The 21,397-nt window shown below is 52.6% G+C and overlaps 9 protein-coding genes across 9 annotated transcripts; 3 read left to right on the top strand and 6 right to left on the bottom strand.

Annotated features, from left to right (window-relative positions):
• Positions 1-490: 490 nt before the first annotated feature.
• Positions 491-1,640, bottom strand: HMT1 (Nuclear SAM-dependent mono-and asymmetric methyltransferase; the record flags this gene model as incomplete). The annotated part of the gene is made up of 3 exons (XM_064842451.1): positions 491-969; positions 1,028-1,394; positions 1,461-1,640. 3 exons carry the CDS (start codon positions 1,638-1,640, stop codon positions 491-493), a joined length of 1,026 nt encoding a protein of 341 aa, XP_064690079.1.
• A 368-nt stretch (positions 1,641-2,008) lies between these two features.
• Positions 2,009-3,940, bottom strand: LTS14_009770 (uncharacterized protein; the record flags this gene model as incomplete). Its single annotated transcript, XM_064842450.1, has 4 exons — positions 2,009-3,303; positions 3,354-3,562; positions 3,620-3,776; positions 3,862-3,940. 4 exons carry the CDS (start codon positions 3,938-3,940, stop codon positions 2,009-2,011), a joined length of 1,740 nt encoding a protein of 579 aa, XP_064690078.1.
• Positions 3,941-4,777: 837 nt separating this feature from the next.
• Positions 4,778-5,567, bottom strand: LTS14_009769 (uncharacterized protein; the record flags this gene model as incomplete). Its single annotated transcript, XM_064842449.1, has 3 exons — positions 4,778-4,792; positions 4,842-5,269; positions 5,327-5,567. The coding sequence occupies 3 exons, from the start codon at positions 5,565-5,567 to the stop codon at positions 4,778-4,780; spliced, it is 684 nt and encodes a 227-aa protein (XP_064690077.1).
• A 1,480-nt stretch (positions 5,568-7,047) lies between these two features.
• On the top strand, positions 7,048-7,830 carry LTS14_009768 (uncharacterized protein; the record flags this gene model as incomplete). The annotated part of the gene is made up of 1 exon (XM_064842448.1): positions 7,048-7,830. The coding sequence occupies one exon, from the start codon at positions 7,048-7,050 to the stop codon at positions 7,828-7,830; it is 783 nt and encodes a 260-aa protein (XP_064690076.1).
• A 2,900-nt stretch (positions 7,831-10,730) lies between these two features.
• Positions 10,731-11,490, top strand: LTS14_009767 (uncharacterized protein; the record flags this gene model as incomplete). Its single annotated transcript, XM_064842447.1, has 2 exons — positions 10,731-11,381; positions 11,464-11,490. 2 exons carry the CDS (start codon positions 10,731-10,733, stop codon positions 11,488-11,490), a joined length of 678 nt encoding a protein of 225 aa, XP_064690075.1.
• Positions 11,491-11,954: 464 nt separating this feature from the next.
• LTS14_009766 (uncharacterized protein) lies at positions 11,955-12,589 on the bottom strand (the record flags this gene model as incomplete). Its single annotated transcript, XM_064842446.1, has 2 exons — positions 11,955-11,996; positions 12,053-12,589. 2 exons carry the CDS (start codon positions 12,587-12,589, stop codon positions 11,955-11,957), a joined length of 579 nt encoding a protein of 192 aa, XP_064690074.1.
• A 1,552-nt stretch (positions 12,590-14,141) lies between these two features.
• On the top strand, positions 14,142-15,497 carry UPC2_1 (transcription factor; the record flags this gene model as incomplete). The annotated part of the gene is made up of 2 exons (XM_064842445.1): positions 14,142-14,249; positions 14,316-15,497. The coding sequence occupies 2 exons, from the start codon at positions 14,142-14,144 to the stop codon at positions 15,495-15,497; spliced, it is 1,290 nt and encodes a 429-aa protein (XP_064690073.1).
• A 1,985-nt stretch (positions 15,498-17,482) lies between these two features.
• On the bottom strand, positions 17,483-18,567 carry LTS14_009764 (uncharacterized protein; the record flags this gene model as incomplete). Its single annotated transcript, XM_064842444.1, has 4 exons — positions 17,483-17,935; positions 18,009-18,038; positions 18,101-18,388; positions 18,439-18,567. The coding sequence occupies 4 exons, from the start codon at positions 18,565-18,567 to the stop codon at positions 17,483-17,485; spliced, it is 900 nt and encodes a 299-aa protein (XP_064690072.1).
• A 418-nt stretch (positions 18,568-18,985) lies between these two features.
• ARP9 (Actin-like protein arp9 (SWI/SNF complex component arp9)) lies at positions 18,986-21,011 on the bottom strand (the record flags this gene model as incomplete). The annotated part of the gene is made up of 2 exons (XM_064842443.1): positions 18,986-20,926; positions 20,982-21,011. The coding sequence occupies 2 exons, from the start codon at positions 21,009-21,011 to the stop codon at positions 18,986-18,988; spliced, it is 1,971 nt and encodes a 656-aa protein (XP_064690071.1).
• Positions 21,012-21,397: the final 386 nt, after the last annotated feature.

Genomic DNA, 21,397 nt, shown 5'->3' with positions numbered 1-21,397 from the left:
GTACCTGTGTGAGCACGATGCACTGCATCAGCACTACCATGTAGCCTGCGTAGAGTAGAGCCAGCTGAGTGTTTCCCTACCTAGGATCATGAACAGCGATGGTGAGCGGCCATGAGCGTGCCGACCAAGCTCACTTGACCAAGTCAAGCGTATGCGAGCGTTGACGTGGCCAGAAGTGGCAAGAAGTACCTGGCGAGGCGATTTTGGCTAGCTGACAGTAAGCCGTGCGGCTGACGGTACATGTGGCAGGCAGCTCGCCTGAAGAGCGCGCTACCACACTCGACGTCAGATCAGGACTTGTGAGTGTCCTAGTAGAACACTTAGGCAAGAAATATAGATATATGTGCACCATGTGCGCTGCACGGCTCAAAGCCATGGGGTTTCTATTATACACTGGTCAGCGAAGCTAAAGCTGCGACCCATGATTCTCCCGCTCGAAATGCAAGTCATCAATCATCATATGCACAAGCTGCAACGCGCGAAGGTCGCACTAGCACATCTTGTACTCGCAATGCCCTTCCGCTATCCGTCCGCGATCTTGCGTGTCAGACTTGTAGTCGATCGCAATATCCAGATCCCGGCGATTCTGCCCGTTGGGCCTACAGCTCAACTTCCCCTGCACGCTCTCCCCCACTTCGACCGTAAGCACGTCCGCAAGGTAGAAGACGGTCTGCTTCCAGTGCGTGTACTTCGTGTGTGGGCCTGTCGAAAATCGTACAGGTTTGTGGCAAGCGGAGAACTCGATATCGAACCATGCGACGAGAGCGTGGATGTAGTCGGTTCGGCGGATAGGAAGGTTGAATGGTAGTGAGAAGGCCAGGTCGGCAGTCGTGCAGGTGTACAGGTCCAGTGTAATAACCGCACAAGGGTCTGTAACGACGGCTTTGAGGTCCACGGTATCGACCAGCGGCTCCGTCAGAGCAGTGAGTTTGAGAGGAGTATAGTCGAATCCATAGACATTATCCCAGACTGGAGCACATATTAGCAGAACTCCTCAACCATCATCTCGAGTGACATGACCACATACACCCAATCTTCTCATCCTTGTACTCCCCATCCTCAATGCCCGCCAAGAAAATCGTCGCCTTGTCCGGGAAGATCAAACCCTTCCCATCCTTCCTCAAATACCTATCCCTCGCCCACAGCACCGTATCCAGCATACTCTCATACAACAAGAAATAGCCCATCCACTCAGAAATGATGATGTCCACCTCCGGGAACGGCAATTGCACCTCCTCCATCTTGCCCTGCAAGAGAGTGATCTTGTCGGACATCCCGTTCGCCTCAACGATCTCCTTGGCTTTGACGATGATGGTCGACATGTCGACACCGATTACGTGTTTGGCTCCTGCTTTCACGGCGAACATGCTGAGGATGGAAGTACCGCAACCAACCTACATCAAGAGTCAGCACATGTCGCAGGTAATTTCTGCAAACCTCGTAGCCGTTGGTTCCCTTACGTCCAGAACGACCTTGTCCTTGAATAAATGCCGGTTGTTATAGATCGAGTCCCGATACGATTTCGTCCGCACCTCGTCCTTCAACATCTCCTCGTGGATGCCATGATGGTTGTACGAATTGAAGTAATGCACCTCGCTATGAGGCATGTTCTCACTCTCGGTAAGCTTTTCGGTCGCCATGGTTGCTGTTGTTGTACTTCTTGAGTTCGTAAGATTCTAGAGAAACTTTTCGAGGTTGATCGTAAACAATTTCGTGGGAGCTTTCGCGCATAAAGTTCGCTAGCGTCATGCACAACTTTCACCTCACCGCCGCCGCCGCAGGGTCTGCCATTAGCCGGCGGGTGCTCTGTTCCCACTCCCGCATGACTTCGAATTGAGGTCAGATGTGACTAAAGGTATTGGGTAGGATGTATACAGTGGTAGTGGGTTTCATAATATATGTACAACCAAGGATGACGCCTCCAACACCTCGCTAAATCAACGAACCCCTTACAATGCCTCCAACGCCTTCTAACATCTTGATCGTGCTTCAAAGCAGATAGCAGGACTCATGTCCGAGGCACCCTAGTGGCAAAAGGCGTCCTCTCATCCACCTCATCTTCAGTCTCATACCCACTATCACCACCCACTCTGATCCTCACGATCGAAGACTTCCGCGCGTCATGCCCAGCCTCCTCCGGCATCCACCTGCATGGCGCGACCGGCCTGACTTGGTGATGCAGTCTACTGGAGTCTTGCTTGATGCTGAGGGCCTGTATCGCTCCGATAACAGCCACCGCAGCACTAGCCCACCATGCCAGAGCCGTAAAGTCGATCTTGTCGCCCACACCGTAAAGTAGACCCGCGATAGGTGCAGCCATAGTGCGGCATGCGGCTCCTGTAGAGGCAGCAAGACCGTTGATCTTGCCTAGACTTCTATCTGGCGAGGCCTCTTTAATCAGAATCAGGAGAAGCGGATACGCGACGATTGAGAGCACATTGCGGACTGTCAGGCAGGCGTAGATACCAGGATATAGCAGATTCTCCGGAAGCAATGCAAGCCAGGGTACTAGAAAGTAGGCAATCGGGTGTAGTAGCGTGACGACGATGAAGCTCCTCCATATTCCGAGCCAACTCGCCATGAGCGGGAAGACTATCCCTTGGACGAAAAGTGCAATGATGCCGTTGAATGCCAATATGACACCGCATTGCTGGATGGTCAGACCAAGACCGCCTGCGAAAGAGCCATACTTGGTGCCGATGGCTGAAGCGGTTATCGCCATCATCTCCTCGCCTACGGGCACTCGCGCGTCCTGGAAGAAGATGGGCATCAAGTGATCATAAGTCATCGAGTGATATGTGAAGATACCAAGAGCAGCCATCAACACGATTATCCGCCTGCTGGCCCACTTCTGGCTGCCTCCGCTAGTGACACTGGCTGGTCGACTACTACCGTTCGGCATAATGTTCCACTCGACGTCGACGGCTTCTTCGCTGACTTGGTTGAAGGTGCCGTAGCTTTCAGGCTGCGTGAGGTTGACAGCAGGCATGGTCATGGCTCCTTGTATTGCGACGACCGAGGGTCGATGTCTGATCGGCGTGGATTCGTCAGCTGTAAAGGGTTGTACCGATCCTTGCATGTCCGGATGGGTCTCTTCCAAGCACAGCCAACCTGCGATGATTGACACCACCATCAGTGCCGTGCAGATGAGGTTGGGGAGCAGATACGGAAATGAGCGCAAAAGTGCATTGTCAAGCATCGTTCCAGGAAAGTTCTTCGCTGGTGTCGAGAAGTAGCCGCCGACTGCTGGTCCAATAATGATACCAACTGACCAGATGAATGGCATGACCGCATAGGCTTTCGCTGTAAATATGTCAGCTTCTGATCGCCTTTTCATAATGTGATATTATTACGCTCATGCTTCGGGTTCACGACTAGTTCAGCAACCATCGTCTGGATCACACCTATATTCCCGTTCAGCGCGCCACCAACAAAGCGGCCAAGAAGAGCCATCCAGAAGTTGGAAGAGAATCCGACGATAAGAAGGGAGGCAATAGTGCCGAAACAGCCCATAATAAGAATCGGCTTACGACCTAGCTTATCCGAAAGTCCACCCCAGTACCTGCAGAAGAAATCAGCATGGCATGAACAGGCATGTCCTGGATCAGATAGTACGTACATTCCCGTAAAGCTCTCCGCCAAAGCAAAGGCGGAGATGAGAAGTCCAGCATAGAACGAGGCATTGGCGCGATCGCCGACATGGAAGTCGAGGACGAGCTGCCAGGCATATGGGAAGATGGAGGTGAGTGCAACGGGCTCGGCGACCCGTACAAGAGCTACGTAACCACAAGTATTAGCATGTCTTAGATCGCTACCTCATGACGTTCTGATTCGATGCCAATGATGAAGGTGGCGACTCACCAAGCAAGGCAAGCTGTGCGGTCGGAAACTTGTTTGGATCGCGAGGTTGGCGAGGAGTCTTTGGCTGCGTAAGTACCATCCTGTAATGGTCCGATCCTTTCTTACGTCTCCCCGTCCTCCTCGGGCTCCCTCGCACCACGAAGACACTACTACGGTACTACTGCCGGGTGTTCCTGGTGCGTGCCGAAGCCGGAGGTGTGGCGCAAAGCGCCGGTTATGAATGTATGGTGGTATTCGCGGACGGTCGTTGATTGGAACTTGCCAGGTTGCAAGAGATCTGTGTTTGTTGAGATGGCGCTGGCAATGAAATATAAAAGAGAAACAGCAGCTGGTGGTAACAGTGAAAGAACAGAGGCAAAGAGCGATGCGACATTCTCCTCACGCCACGTGACTCGGGCAAGGCGGGCTTGGCAAAGATTGGCCGCGTGTGGAGCAGAAAGTCGAGATTACTTCACTTCACTTTACTTCACTTCTCATCAGGTTTCGTGATGCTAGCATCAGGATATCATCTTCCATGCTGCGGCTGTGCGGGACATACGAGTCCGTCTAGCAGCATTTCTTCGGCGTGTGACTGGCATGCATGGTCAGCGAGAGCCTCAGATCTACATATTGAGAAGAGTGCCTGGTCTTGAGCTGCTTGATCGACCAGCTGTACGCCATCGGAGTCGTGATCTTGAAGAACACATGAGACGTGGCCTGAGAAGCGAAGGATTGAGTCCCTGATTGGAGCACAGCACAAGGCACGTTATTCATCTATGTCTTATCTTCCATACTGCTACATCAGACCCTTGCTATCATAAGGCCCACCGCGCCAAGCACTCCTCTTATGGTATACATAGTGCCCAGGCCGAAGATCGAAGCGTGAGACGTTTCTGTAGTAGCGATCGATGTATTATTCTGGCTCTCTGACATCAAGCTAACTGTAGCCGATCTATTGAGGAGTCAGCTCTGAGCATTTGTCATGTCGAGGAAGCACTCACAATGGTCTTGACAGCAGTGGCAAAGCAAGCTATCGTGGCAAAAACAACTGTCGGACTCGAATCATCGGTGGAAGTCGCATCGTCGTCATCAGGATCTGACGTATCCGGGTCGTCGACACATGAGACTTGCCTCGAAACCATCTGCGTGGCATTCTGCATTGGTACCTCAATAAGTTCGTGCACCACGACGCCCAAGTCAAGCTTCTTGGCAAGATCGTGCGTGTTCCGGCTGCCATGAATCGCAACTTCATGATCGGTCAGATGCCGAGTTGAGATCTCGAGGCAGTCGTTCGAGTGGAAGCTATGGCTGACAAGTATCGGTGGTGCAAGCTCGGCTGAGGGGTCGTATTGAGCGTATAGTACGGATGTAGTTGTTGGGTTCTTCTTGGTTTTGCCTTGCTTGTAGAAGTCCACCCGCGTGGCGAATGCTAGAAGCTTTGGTCAGTCACTCGCTGAATGTTTGCAGACTCGTTCGGGCGCCATACCCTGGTCGTTGTCTATGAACGCAGTCCTGAAATGGAACTCGACCACGCCATCCCCACTGCCAGGTCCAGTGCTAGGACCGACCGCCGAATTGCGGATCATGAAGTGTGCCTTAGGGTGGAAGTTTTGCTCTGACGCGATGCCGTTGGTGCTGACGCCCGTGGTGCACCCTTTCGCTTGGTATGGAGCACAGTAGTTTTGAGCTCTGCTCTGGTCAGCTTGCACATCGCCCTGGATCGCCATTGCTGGAGGCCACTCATCACACGTCCACATCATCCCTGTGTGCTGATCCTGGTCATTGAGTATAGTGTAATCGCGCTTGAGTGGAGCGTTCGGCGAAGCGTCAAGGATGTGGCCCTCGTACCCGTTTCTGACAGTCAGTCTGTTTGCACAAGCAGTCAGTGGGATTATATAATACTACTCGTGCCCGGGAAAGATACCCTTGGTTTGAGCCAAAGTTATGAGGCACCACTAGTGATTGATCTACCTCGGGGCATAGGTGGGTTGTCTTCCAGTTCCCAGGGCAGATGTTGTCACGGCGGTCGCTCTTGCGCTGATTATCAGAGTCCCAGTGAAGAACAGCATAAGATCCGGACTCGAGCTCTCCTTTGTCTCCTCCGCCGAGATCCTTCAGCTCGTGGATCGTCTTTGCTATGCACATTGTTAGATGCTGGGAAGCTTGGCACATTTGTACACCAAGGTTGGGATGCCGACCGGGTTGGTGCGGACTTGTGTACTGGACCAGTATGTGGTCGTGCCGATAGTGATGAAGGACTGCGCAATCGCGCCTTGGAGGAGAAGAGCCACTGCCCACACAGACACGAAGACGGCTCTTGTAGCCATCACTGTACCAAAAGCGTTGATAACTCCAACTTCGAGGACAAAGAGGTCGGGTAGTGTGTTTGGGATTGTGTCTTAGAGTTCACTTAAGTGTCTTTGACGCGCACAAGACTTCGAGGCAGCGTTTCTGCCACTACTAGGCCCGCCTTGGAAAAAAGTGGGCCAGGCTGAACCTTAGCAAGACTTTGTCCCATGTCGTGCCTGCCCCACATTGATAGCACGACAAAGCCAATATTTTGCTCCTTTCGCCATATTTCAATCTCTTTCTAGCACACTTTCACACTGGATACACGATCCCAAGGTACACAACATAGAAAGCAGCAGCAGGTTGTTAGCATCGCTGATCACCAGCTCGAGATAGCAGCATGCCTCAGCTTCCAGAAGAAATACTGGAGCTTGTATTCTGTGAGCTTCGCATTCAAGGTGGCTTGAGTGCAGACGCGGAAGATAATATCAGACTCGCAACCTTGCGCCATGCTTCCCTGACAAGCAAAGCGTGCCACAGAGCTGCTCGCCGCGCATTGTTCGGCACTATCGAGATCGCGTACAGCACGACTCGACTGACGAAACTTCTGGGACACCTGTCACAGCAGCCATCTGGCAGAAACTTGTTGAAGGTACTAAACGCGGGGGTGCAAGACACGCGCGCAGAGCGAAGCACAGCATCAGGCGACGCGACCATCGCGACCACCAGCACGGAGTGGATTGCTGCTTCCGAACCTTATCGGACACTTCTCCAGGCTGGTTTAGAGCAAGGTACGGATGATGCGAGACTAGCTTTACTGTTGTGTCTCTGCAACCGGGGACTCGGGGTTCTCAACTTTGGAGCACCTCACCGAGTCAAGGGACCACTCGTGGTATCCACGTTTCGAGAGGCGTCAGCATGCCACAGGTTATGCCAAGACGACTCTACATCCGATCCACCATTCAAAGGATTGAAGACGCTCAACATCTACCACTGGGACACCGAGAACTGCACTACTCAAGTCGACGTGGCGCCTATTTTGCGACTACCACGCTGCGTACGCTCACGGGCTATTCGCTGCGATGCACCGAGGAAGACAATCTTGCTAGTACGGAGCTGTTCATGTTCACAAAAATTGACCTTGAGAATGCATTGCTCGACAGTGCTAGACTGGGCTACATACTTGCATCGTGTCCACGGCTAAGAACACTTTTGGTCGAAGTGGGGGATGCTTGTGTGGGCACAGGGGAGGTCGACTTTGCATCCCTGGGCGATGCTTTGCGCCAGCACGGAAAGACGCTGAAACACTTGCACCTCGAAGTGATACCCAATGAGATATGTGCCTCGCCCTTTGGCGATTTGAACATACTCAGCATGCTCCAAAGTCTTGTTGTCCCGTTCGTTGCACTCTTCGGTCAAGAGGACGAATCGAAAGCCGGGGAGCTAGACTGGCTGGTGGACACATTGCCGAATTCGCTGCAACTTTTCGGCGGCACAGATATTGAGAATGAAAGTGAGTGCGCTGAGCTCGAATCAGTACTAGGAAAGTTCGTGATCTTCGACGAACACAAGGCTTTGTCCACATTGTGGGCAAGGCGAATTGGTCAGGCGTACTCGGGCCTCACGAGCAGTGCCTGGGAAGACATTGGAGTCCAGCGCTCGCGGTACGGAAAGGTCTGGTCGGTATTGAAGAGGAGATAGGGGTGTGAAGAAACGTCTCAGCGAGCTTTCGCGCAGCGTGAGACTGGTCGTATGAGAAAGCGCGAACGAGGACAGATCTTGGAGCGTCTTGCGCCGGTTAGTGAAAGCTTCAGAGATCAGGAAATGTCAAGACTTACGCCGTGTTCTATTTGTGATTGTGGTTGCAGATGTCGCAACCCTGGTGTCAGGATTGTTTTAGAAGAGGCCAGTAATCAATGCTCCAATACCAAGGCCGAGTGCCACGTGAATATATTCTGACTCGTAGCAGAGAAGCATTCTTGAAACAGACTAGCGTAAAGCTCTTTCTAGCGTGCCTTCCCAAATGTTGCTCTGTTTTGCTGGCAGCAGCAGATCAAATAGACTTGGTTTAGACTCAATCTCTTATCAAGTCCTTTGTCTTTGTCTGATTTCCATCACCAATCGCAAGGTGCCACCGCTAGCCATGAAGCTTTCGATGCTCGCACGGTGGGCGCTGGCCATCACAACGACCCTCATCGCAGCGGCCTCGAGTACCCAAGCACAGACCGAGAACACCTCACTCCCAGTCCAGATCACGTCCGCCATATTCTCGACACTCCACTGGAACCATCTTCCAGTATCGCATTCACCTCCAACGACACCTCTTTTTCGAGCAGTCTTAGGAAGACGACCACACCAAGTCCCGCGAAATCGCTCTCAGGAAATGCTTCGGATTCATCCAGCCTTCCTGCTACCGTCTTAGCGACAACATCTACATCAGGTGGTACTAATATGTCTCGACCGCAGCCAACGGTGCCAATCGTTGCGGCTACCAGCATCAGTGAAAGTCCAGCGTCGACAGGCACAACGGCTGCAAGCAGCGCAGCAAATCCCATCCCACTGGTCACCGAAGGTCAGTGCCAAGGAACTGATTGCGTTGACGGCATGTGTAATGGGTTACTGTGTGCCTTGCTAGGATGTGAAGGTGCAGGCTGCAATGATGGCATTTGTTCTTCCGGCACGAACTGCACTGTTGTAGGTTGTATGGGCCCGGGCTGTGTCAACGGTATCTGTCAATCCAATCTCGGATGTCTGACATCTGGCTGTCTTGGACCGCAGTGTGCCCAAGGTGGAGCATGCCTAGGATACAATTGCATCAGTCTTGGTTGCACGGGGTCTAAGCTGTGTGCATGGTATCTGCGTCCATTCTGGATGCTCAATATCATCTTGTCTGGGTGCTGGTTGCGTTGAAGGCGGATGATCTGGGCCGAATTGCCATACTGGTGGCACAAGCAATGGTGGCGGGTCGGGAAGCAGTGGAACTGGTCCAGACGCACCAGACAATCCTGGAAGCCCGTCGGACAGTCCAGACACATCCCCGACCCCGACGTTATCGACCGAAGTATCGGTCTCAGAGTCGGCTCGTTCGTCCAGCAGCTTGTGCTCATCACGTACAGTGTCAAACTGCGTTATCGTTTGCTCGGTGTCTACCACGGACACCCAAGCCACCTCCTCGTACACTGAGTGTACTAGTACCACTTGCTCCGCTACAACTGCAGGCTGTATGATCTGTCTCACTCCCCATTTGACTCGCATCAGGCTGATATGAATGGGTAGGTGATGTATCTGGCACGACCACCACTGTGGAGACATACTACTCGTGTCCCTCACGACTTCCAACAATACCTGATTCCGCAATCGTCCCTATAACGACTTTGGTGACGAGTGTTCCAGACTCTTCGACGGTAGCCATCGCTAGTGCTACTCCCATGCTCACAGCTCAGTCGATAAGCAGCCCCCTCATCAGCTCAACTTCAACGGATCTAGCCCCCTCTAGTACACCTACACTTTCGAGTACGATCAGCATCACATCGTCGAGCACAATCACTTCGGATACAGGCTCGAAAGGTCTTCCCGATCCACCGCTGCCACCATTCATTCCTAGTACGGCTTCATATCTGCCGTGCACCCCTCGTTACGAGGATCCTTATCCCGGTATCACCTCGCCGTATTGTGTGTGCTCGGGATCGACGTTTTCTCAGCAAACGGGAATAGAAGCCACACCTGCCAATAGCTGTGCGTACACTGTTCTGCCATCCGCCACAATCAGTGTACAGACAGCAGCTCCAATACTTACGCCCACGACCACGAGCCCACCTCCAACCATGCAGGGTAGCTTCATCCCGTGCTCGATGCAGTCCTGGACGAATCAGCTGCGGTGCGTCTACCATCTTGTGCTAGCTTTGGTCTCATCCTACTGCTAGGCCCTGCTCGAGCAACAAGCATGGTCCGCAATGGACGCATCTGATAAGCTGTAGCTATTATGAATGAAAGGTCGCGGATTTGGTGGCACTGGCTCGCGGATGGATATCATAGAGTCTTGCTAATCCTGGTATTACTTTCGTGCCATCCAGTATTCTCTTCGTTCAATGGTGCAGGCTCAGCTATCGAAGATGCTATCAGCCTATCCTGAATTCCGTCTACCTTTTGTCCTCAAGATATCACCCGAGCTCCGTGAGACGGTGTGCACGACGTGTGGGGATGTTGCCAGCCAAGTATACGTGAGGCACCAGATGCCAGTATTTCTAGCAAATCGCTCCGTCCGATACACTAGGAAAGAACCAATGAAGACGAAGAGAGCAAAAGTGAGGGGCGAAAATGAATCAGGACCCATCAGCTTTCAGGCATGTTTCCAGGCCAAAACTGCGGGGCAATGTTTCAGAAAGCCCAGATCGATCCTGCTTGCTTGTTGATCACGAAGCGGCACCGACAATAGTCGATCCAAGACACCGCACCCTGTAGCCTGCAGTATGTCGTGAAGGCACATTCCCTTTTTCACCGGGACATGCAGCTATCACGATCGAGCTAAGAAATGCTCGTGTGCTGGACTGAACAGCTCTGTTCTCGTACACCTCCATCAACATCCCGGAACCTGATCGCCAATGGCCAACATGGTCCCAGAAGGCTTCGCTGCATACGCTGGTATGAAGCGCCACCGTGACAGAGATGATGATGGCACCGGTCCTGCTTTCGACGGTCTGTACAGCAAGAAAATCCGACCGACCATCAACCCTTCCGAGGAAGCCGGGCACTACGATTCTGTCTTGAGCACGCCTACGAATATTACCCACCGGCCCAAATACGACAGCGATGATCAGTCTTCTATGGTCTCGGAGCCGGGCAGTCCGCAGGATTATGCTGAATCGCATTCTTCGGGCGATGACATGGATGTCGAGATGGAGAGTGCACTGTTCTCGCCCGCTGCCTCGTCGTCTTCGTTCTCCCCAAGACCTCGGGCTCCACCAAGCAGTAGCCCGTGGCGTGAGCGTGTACAAGGTGGTAGAGATCGAGTCGCCACGCCGTTTGGACTAAGCGCAGCACGGCCGGCTTCACGAGCACTGCAGGTGCGGACTGGAGCTAAGACTGCAACGAATCATATTCGATCACGACATCCGCAGGAAAACACGACTATCACCACTTCCGTGGCCACAGTCTCAGATCATCTAGAAGTACCGTCTCCTATAGACGAAGACGAAGCCCGTACACCACCCTCGGCAGCAGATGTTACCGGTTCGCAACTGTCGATGCTTAGTGTAAGCGACATGGATATCGAGCCCGCCGCACACCTACCCAGTATCACCATCAACCCTGCTCGCTCTGACTCAGTCAGTCCAGGACCAGGATTGGGAAGCCAGCATATGATGATGGAAGACTCCACCTCAGCCGTAATGGACGACTCGCATGTACCCATTCGGAAGCAAAGGCAGCGGAGCGGAGCGCAGAGTCATGGGTCTGTATCGCCTGTGCGAGGGCTAGCTGGTAGTGGCGGGGAGTTAGATAGGGAGATGGGTTGCGTGGGTGGGAGACGAGGCTTCAGCATGGGCTATCGGGCTGATTGCGTGAAGTGCCGGATGCGGGTTCCTGGGCATATGAATCATTTTGTTGCATGATCTTGACGAAGTATGAGAATAAGAATGAGGTTACGCCACGACGAAAAGTTTGGCATGTGAGCACATGGCGTGTGGGAACGGAATACTTGGGTGACGCATGATGGCGTCTTCGCACTTTGAGCAGGATTTCGTACAGATATAGATTGCTTTGTGCTACGAGCAATACATTTGCCTGACATCTTCTCTGATGACTTATCTACCACCGATAATGCTGCCCTATTCACCCTTGCCACCACTGAGCACAACCTGCAGCAGCACCTAGACATCAATGTCAGTATCATGTCACGAACGCACTTCGTCAATGCAATACTCACAAACCCGGCAATGGCCCACCAATATTTTTGCAAGAACGTCTTCTCCACCTTCTCCTCCTCAGCCGCCGACCCATCAGCATTCACTACGACCGGCCGATTCAGATGCGGGATCGGACCCGGCTGTGCTCTCACCACCTCGACGCTCAGATCATCCTTTTTATTCGACGTCGTACTACTCGTACCTAGCTCCGAGACCTTGAACCCGATATGATAGGCCATCCCTTCGCCGTTCACGTGTAATTGAAGCTTCTTGTCCTTCTCCGCCCTGAAGTTCAAAGCTGCTGTCGCGATGCCTGACCAGGTGCCAGCCGAGTTATGAAAGCCTAGCCTGACAATATCATCATTTGGCGGAATTGCCGGGTTGCTGTGTGTCTTGATATTGGCGTGGGTGGAATTGTATGTGAGTTGGGCGTAGGAGGTGGATTTTGGCGCCGATAGTGGCCAGGCGTGGATGTCGAGAGTGCGGTCTGTCTCAAGGCTGGCAGCCAGCGAGCATAGGAACGTTAGCAGCAAGCTGCAAAGGGCGTAGACGTGCATTTTAACCGACGAACTTCACGCTATTGTCGCAAGATACCTTTCGAGTTTTGGGTTGGTGAAGTAGAAGTCCAATTATGCTGACTAATGGCCGTTCAGCCCTACGAGCCATGAATCTTGCAATCACTTTCTGTATGCACTTCTTCCTTTCCCTACCCCATAATACCAGAGCGGGTGGGCAATGAGATGAATATGCGAAGAATCGAGCGTATGATCATGTTGACGACATAAGATTTCGCTACTGATGATCTGGTATAGGACTACAGATCCAAGTCCCACTGCTTAAGCCAAATCTTCATCCTTTCATCATTCACTGTAAATAAGCAAGACATCAGGACTGTTCACTCGCACGACGAACTTCTGTAGCTACACCGCGACACAGGACTATTTGAATTAGCATATTTGCTGCAGCCCAAGACGCCATGCATGAAGAGGATGAGCACATGGCCTGCCAACGTCTCCCATTCGTGCTCTTGCCGAGAGAGGCAGATCTACTTCGTGAGACAGGCATCCCAGCACAATCATGGCTGGCTCTGATGTCGTCTGCACACGCCACGATCAAAGACATAGCACAACTTAGATGAACCTGGCGGGTTATGAGAATGAAACGACAAACACGGCGCACCAGAAGATCGATAGCGCAGCCGATTACGACAGCTGGGTCGAGCATTTACAGTGCCCTTGGTGGCCTCTGTGCCGCAGCCGAGGAAGGTACGAAAAAGGCCAACCTGAGCTTCAGCAGTCCATGCCGTTGGACCAGGTTTCACGAAACAAGAGGTCGTACACTCCAACCACTTACCACTCCACGAACAGACTCCAATTTGTCCCCTTGGCTCGAACGCTGTGGCAAAGCTGGAGACGGATGTCGAGCGCTGCCGCATCAGCAAGACTCGATATTGTTGGGCATGCGCATAAGGTCGAAGCTCGCAGCGTAGTCAATGTGCGCACGCTAACGATAGCACATGACATGGCAAGTCTAGAAGCTGGCCGAAACGTACAACTTCAACATCGGCCTCAGGAGCAGCCTCAGCAATAGAAACAGATGCCAGGCTCTTCGGACTACGGCCAGGAACGAAAGGATCCTGAATAATACAGAGTAGATCTGTCCCTTGGCCACAAGGATCTGTAGCGCCATGAACCATGCTCTTGGAAGGCGTCTCGTACCGTCTTTGTAAGTCTTGCTGCTAGCCCACGGTCGTGGAACGAGTATGAGCAACCATGTCTGCTGTCTTATCTTCCAGCCAATCATGGCCCTGGAAAAGTCCCCATCCGTAAGGCTGAACGAACGAGTGCGAGCCGCGGAGTCCTTCGAAGATCTTCACTATACCGCCACCAGACCACATGTCTTCCCGTTCATGACCTGCTTTCACACTTCCCCAACTATGACTGGACGGCGCGCTTGCACGATTACTAAGTCAAAGCTCTGTAGCAATGCGATTACCAAGGCCTGATGAGGCCGGACGGCGTCGCTAACGACTATGGCTGTTCACCACAGGATAAAGTCCTTGCCACCGTACCTTGATACATGTCAAGTGTTTCGTTTACCACATATACCATGCAGTCCGAGGTGTTGAACTCAATACAGCTTCCATTGATTCGCACTAAGCGCCACCATCGGAAGTCCCGTTTCGGATGTCTTGCGTGTAAACGAAGGCGGGTGAAGGTATGTTGCGGGGCTCAACCTCACTCCGTATACGAGGACGCCTGCTGATTAGGTCTGCTGTCGTAGTGCGACGAGAAGCGGCCGGCGTGCACGTCGTGTGCCTTACGATTGAGCGATTGCGTGTATCCCACTAGTCCCAATGCAAGGATCGTCGAGCCTCCTGCTCCTGGATCTGGTATTAAGTCGGACGATGCCGGTAGTGGAAATGCATCGTCACCCAGCAGCACGGCCAGCAGCCCGCGGCTCATTTTAGACGCTGCCGAGCTCGAAGTCAGTGGATTGGAGCTTACTCAGTGCTACCTCAGCCGTGTGTTCTACTCATTCGACGAAGCTGTGAGTCGTCCAGAGCGCTTATGGGTGTGGAAGGTGTATATACCGACTCTCGCCTTCACATATTCAACGGTTCGAGATGGAATGCTTACCATGGGAGCTATCTTTCTCCGCTTCGCCGATGGCACGCCCGACACAACCAAGTACGTGGATGCAGCCAACTTCTACGGCACTCGCTTTGTCGAAGAAAGCAGGAAGCAGCTCGCTCGACTAGACTCGGCAGAGTCTGATGCCAATATTGCCTGTTCTCGAATGCTGTTCGTCCTGGGGCTGGCTTTCCACCGTGAGTATCGCAGGATTGGCTTCGAGTATAGCAACCCGATGATGTGGACCTGGGCGTATATGCTGTCTGGCGTCAAGACCGTATTTGGTGCCATCATTGCTTCAGGGCACAATGTTGATCCGACTATGCTGCTTGAAATGACTCCCGTCGAACATAATAACGATGGTATGCTCGACTTTGAGATAGGATCTCCTGCAGCATCAAAGTACGACAGGCTGCTAGCATACATCACGACTACAATGAAGGAGCGTCACACGGCGCTCCATGCATTCATCCTGCATGAAACCACCGGTAAGAATGTCGAGGCACGCAATATCTGCCTCGGCGCGTTGCAGTCACTACACTCGGCGACTGAGCAGGTACGGTCCACAGACAAGAGCGACACGGTCCGTGTTCTCTGTGCGTGCATCGCAGATACTCCGCCCGGCCTCTTCAACATGCTGGAGAAGCAGCATCACGCCGCTTTAGCGATACATGCCCATTGGCTCATGATGATGATGCTTAAGGAGGAATTGTGGGTCATTGATGATATGGGTCGAGCAGGTATCAAGGCAATTCTTGATGTTGCTGATACGGGTGAGATGGGAGATGTGTTGCGGTGGCCTCGCGAGGCGACAGAAGTACAGTGGGAGTAGCATGATTATGTTTAATTGACTGCGGTGGTTGAAGAGGTAATGAGGACGTATAGTTTGATACTTATCGGCTGTACTCCCTATGGAGGCACCACAAGCATGGACGTGCTCGCTTGGCAAATCTGAGGATACGTCCAGATACCGTACAGGCTCAACCCAGTAGTAAGTGGGAAGGAGTGCGACTCGGTTTGCCTACATGCTCTGTCCCAGGTTAGTAAGTCGCCTTCGCATTGAACCGGATCCTAGAGCGCCCATGACATCCAGAGGAGCCTTGCCTTTGTCTGTATGGAGTACAACACGATTAGTCCTTCTCAAGTGTACAATGTCATCTTGCCAAGTTGTACTTGTCGATGCTCTGCCCGGTGAAAAACTACTGCTCGATGCACCCTGCCTTATCACAACGAGCTGAACATCCTGGCCATATAGCCAATCAAAGGCCCACCAACGAGCACCTCGGCTGCAGCGTTCAGATCCGTCATGGTAGGCCCTACGATCCAGCCTGTCAGAGTACGCTGCAAGGCATGCTTGATCCACCATCCAAGAACATTGGGTGGAAAGCTATTGAATGTCGGCCGGGTCTTGAATGCTGCCCAGGCAATAAGGAGCCCCATCGTCAAAGGCATTGTCCCGATGGGACCAAACTCTTGACTTTGCTGCCAAGACATGAGGATGTTCTTTGCGAGCCGCATCTCTTGTAGTAGGAGGTCTCGGATGTCTTTTTCGGGTCCCGCTCGTCGAGAAGGATCCTGATTCTTAGAAAGATCAAGCGATTTTGCCAGTAGTACACGCCAACCCGGAGCTCCTCCATCGATCTAAAACCAAACGAGACTGGTAGCATGGTGCAAAGCCGGCTGTCGGTAGTCTTGGAGATCGTGACATGGTGCAACAGCCAGTTTTCAGCTACTTGGTGTTGGATGCCTTCAAGCTCGTTCGCCCTCGCAAAAGCTCCCTCTCTGTTCGAGGCCAATCCCGGATGCTCCCTGAAAGCGCGAAATAGACTCACAAGTCCTGGCAAGTGGACGAATAGCCGATGGCTGATTTGTATTAGTTCCATGAACTGCGGAGTGCAAAAGGGACCCAGGTAGAGAGGTTGGGCATTTTCCCAATGCGTGGCCTCAAAAGGTGACGCAACCCCAGAAAAGCAAGGATGAATGAAGCTGATGATATCGTGGAGTGTATAGATCATAGCCCTGCCAATATCATAGCCCTGCCAATATCTGTCTGCTCGTCATAGGACAAGAGGATCGCCCTTGACGCTGCAAGGTGCTTGAACATCGTCCAAGCGTCTTCCTGCGTTGGATCCAGTGTGAAGGCATCAATCAAGCCCAGTGTGGCAGTAGTGAACAGCGCTCCGTCCTTGGATTGCCCAGATAGAGACCGTAGTGATTCGGCAAGATGTATCACGTAGTTCGTGTAAGGCCTGAGCACGAGCTTGGAGTTGACAGAGGATTCTGGCCATGGCGATCGATTGTCTCCTAGCCGAGTCAATGCTACAACCGCAGCGTCGTAGCATGAAAACGCACCAATGAATCTGACAGTCTGTGGGAAGGTCAAGTGGTGAATCTGTAGGTCGTCGAGACATCGGAGGAACCGACTCGACAATCGATCTGCATCAGAAGTGAGCGGCCGATATCGCAAAAGACCCCGGCTGACCACGACGCTCAAAGACGTTGGCGCATCCGATGGATCATGGCGATTCTCGTCATGCTTCTGGGCGATGATGGAAGGCTTCTGGACGCTCACTCTCCACGCTGGCCGGCGCGCACGTTGACGCTTGATCTGTTGATTTTTGGGTTGCTTGACATTCATGTGGCTATCTTCACATAGTCCCGCGTACTTTCAGCGACGGAACTGGGCTCAGAGGATGCAAAACATTCACCTCCCAACTTACTACCAGCGCAGTGAAGTGATTTGTACCCTTTCATGACATGTTCGTGTAAGCCATGGTTCAGTATGATCCGCGGATGGCGCTTACCGTCTTTGTCCAATCAGACTGCTTCTCGAAAACCCTTCACCAAGTCCGCCGTAATATCTTCTTCTGCCTCTTCCTCCTCGTTCCTCACATTCTCGGCCGTAGCACTACACCCAACGACAGTGAGATCTATGCCGGCCTTCTTGGCAAAAGCGACGATCGCACTCCGCCACTGGAGATCTCCCTCCTCGATATCATAGTCCTCCTGACCTCGACCGAAATTCAAATACAATGACATGACCAGGCCAAGATCCTTAACGATCGAGTCCGCCGAAAGCTGTCCAGCTTTGTCGACAGTGATCAGGGTATCGATGAATGCGCAGCCAATAAGCCCGATAAGATTAAAGGCTCGATCGCCGTCGTCCATCATCATAAATTCCGTGTTCATATTGACCCAGTGTCCCAACGCAGCGATAGAAGCCCACAAGTCAAGCAGCGCGGTCTCCACTGTTGACTTCTGGTATGCGGTCTTGGCTTTGTTGTACGCCGCGAGTTATGCCATGTCAGTGACACTTTATACATAGATCGCAAGGGTCGCATACCATGTTCTCCAGAAGCTCGGCAAGACCATACTATCGACAAGCCATCAGCAAGACCATCGCCACAGGACAATACCCACGTCGACGACACTTACCCAGTGGAAGTCGTTGTAAACATGCATGCCAAAGAGATCTGGATCAGAGTGTCCAGAATGATCCACGGCATCAGTGAGAGCCATGTAAGTTTGCCACATCATGATCCACTTGTGCTCAGGATGGTTACTGGCCAACTTGCGGAAGACACTCTGGTCTTTGACGCTCATCTTGATCGTTCTAGTCGGACCTTCGTCATCCTCATCTTCTCCTCTGACTTCCACTTCGTCGCTGTCCTCATCCTCCCGATCATCGGACAAAGTTGCATGAATGCAAATGTACTCAGGTTCCTATCAAGCATTAGCACTTTGATGTGATATTTGACACTGCTTCTGTTCACTAGGACGCTGTCATTGGTATCTTTTTCCTGACTTGGTCCGCTTGCTACGTCGGCCTCTTTTTGTGGTCGTTTAGCCGTCGATTCGACGTTGGCGCTGCTCGTGCTGCGAGCGTGTTTCTTTGGGGGCATCGTAGCGGCACATACAACCCCACGAACTGCCAATGCAGTTGCACGACCTTCTGATGTCGAAATGATCTTGTTGCAACGCGCAATGGACAACGATCGATCAGACGACACGTCTTAGTCAACAAAGCTTGTCGCGAACTATGCACGAAACCGAACGATCCGATATCGATTATGGTCAATCGCCTTCTTCGTTGTTACTTTTGAACAGATCTACTGACGATCGAAAATGTGTAGACCGTCCTGGATGAAGACTTCATGCCAGAACACCGCTATCTGCATCCTGAAAAGGACATAACGGGAGAGATGACATAGGTCACAAGAGCCTGTGCCTCTATATCGTCGACCACTAACACTCACGAGGCGCTTCAGAGACCAGATGTCACTGATTATAGAATAGCACCCATCAGACCTCAAGCAGGCCTCAAAGATAAACCTCATGGATCCCCATAGGCCCACTCTCATTATAATCCGTCCGACTCATATACCCCTTACTTCCCCCACCACTCGCCGCCGCCGCCGAATCAGCAATAAACAGCACCCTGGCGGCAACCTGCGCACCTAGGAAAGTCGCCTCATCATACCCCACTTCCTTCCACTCGGGAAAGTACTCCGGGATCTTGGTGAGCTTGATACTCGTTGGCGTCTGCGCGTGACTAAAATGCACGGCTGATTGATTGAGTTGACCGAGACCAGAGGAAGATAAAGGATGGAGCTGTGGGTTCTGCGCTGTCGTGGCCGCTAGTAACAAGGGATTTACGCCTTGGCCGTGATGTTGACCCGGGAGCTGTGGCAGAGGCGTATTAGCCCCCGTCGCCATGGGCGTGGAAAGATTCGAAGGGAGTTCTGAAGTGAAAATCGTGGCGGATGAAGGTGAAATGATGTATTTCTTCTGCAAAGTCTCGAGTAGAGCTTCCTTGAACCCTCGCACCTTCCCGCCATTGCCGACGAAGATCATGCAGTCCCATAGCTCACTCCGTCGGTTAGAGTCGCTGCAGGATTGGATGGTTCGGTAGATTGCATCTGCCAGGCGGTCGGTAATGCCACCCGATGCGGCCTGAAATCTCTCAAGTCCGACCTCGATTTCTCGTCTGAAGCCACTAGCTGTTGTGGGGCTTGTGCTGTCGGGTAGTCCACTGTCTGCTGGTTTGTCAGAGATAGCGGATTGTGGTTCGGGTGTCTTCTGTCGCTTATTCGGACCCTCGTCCATGGCCGATTGCATGTCGACCATGCTCTGCGCACTCATGCCCGCCTTCTTCATTGCATCGTGTAAAGCGTAATCTTCGTAAACAAATGTGTTTCGGGGTCGCTTGTTGTTTTGTAACCGTGCAGGTTTGTTTGCAGCTTGTTGACCAGCGTCGCCCTTCTTCTGCTGTCTGGCAGCTAAACGTTCCTGCTTCTCTCGTTCTTTCTTTGCTAGATACTCAGTCATGTTGCCTCCGGTGACGATGCTGGCGATATCGAGTACACCATCATTCTCTTCTAGGGACTTCTCCTCGCCGACCTGTGTATTTGGCCCAGGTCCTCTTGGCAATTCACCCGGTACAGAGAGCTTCAGCTGACCAGGACCAACATCATCCGCTCCAGTAGATGCCGCTGCAGCAGGGTTGGCTGACGCCGTGGACGGTATGGACTCATCTGTCGGCAAGTCGACGTCCGGAGGTAACACTTCACAGATACTGCTCTTCTTCAACTGCTCGCACACATTCCTGGTGAAACCGTCTCGGCTGCCCAAAAGCTTCACTAATCGCTCCGTCATCGCCTCTCCCGCACAGTCAGGGACAGCGACAGATCGACCGATATCGTGAAGCAAGGAGTCCGTTATGCATGTGACATCTGCTTTGCCATGCCCAATGTCCACCACTGTTGCCGTGGTCACACCATATGCGTAGGAAGCAGCCATCGCAGAGTCCACCATAGTAAAAGCTGGCACCTTGAACTTCTCAAAGAAGAACTGCGTTATCCGCTCGTGCTCCTTGGTCGTCCAGACAGGTTCTGCTATGAGGATGATTGGGGTGTGGAACGGCGGGTTGACAGTGTTATAGACGTGAGTCATGAGCGCGCAGAAGCACTGCCAGTCGACTATCCGTCCATTCCGAATCGGCCATATCGCTCCCTCCTCAGACACGTGATCTTCCTCCCATGCTGCCTCGACGTCGGTCTCTAGATTGCCGTTTGTCGCAAGTCCGTTGACGGGTGCAGTAGGCGCTTGTGCTGGTCGCTCCTTCCGCCGGATCTTGATCGGCTCATATTCTCCGTCTTGTTGGGCAGTGAACATGCGAGAGGGCAGGCGATGGCGAGCAGGTGCGAAAGATTCGGGTAGGCCTAATTGACATAATGTAGTCTCGGATCCGGGGGCGATGATCTGGGAGGAGGTCAGGAAGTGTCTGTTGCATGGTATATCAGTACAGCAGACTCACGAACAGCTGATCTTCGCGAAAGGGCGGCATGTTTGCGAGTCGTTGAAGTGCCTGATATAAATTGCTTGAATCGCGGATTGCCAAAGTTCAATGTTGCGACGCGACAAGCTTCGCGATCAGCTGCAGGGCGGACAATTTGAGCTTAGTCATCCAAAACTGAGGCACTAGCGAGAGCACTTCCACATTCAGCCTTCCCGCCACCGTTCTATCCTCCCACTCGTGCTATCGCATCCTAGCGGATATGTTGTTCGTCTCGTCCACGACGGGCACGGAGGTTGTACTGCGGTGGCAATGGACATCCGCCTTGACAGAGTGAGACGCTTGAACAGCCAGCAACAGTTGAACCTCCTCGGCCACTCTTGCCCCGGATGACAACCACGATGATCATCGTCCGCATCCGGATCAGCGCTCGTACT

The sequence above is a fragment of the Recurvomyces mirabilis genome (assembly GCF_035927965.1).
Source record: "Recurvomyces mirabilis strain CCFEE 5264 chromosome Unknown scaffold_33, whole genome shotgun sequence".
In the NCBI taxonomy this organism is placed as follows: Eukaryota; Fungi; Ascomycota; class Dothideomycetes; order Mycosphaerellales; family Teratosphaeriaceae; genus Recurvomyces; species Recurvomyces mirabilis.
The sequence above is the reverse complement of the archived record's forward strand: the minus strand, read 5'-3'. Positions and strand labels throughout refer to the sequence as shown.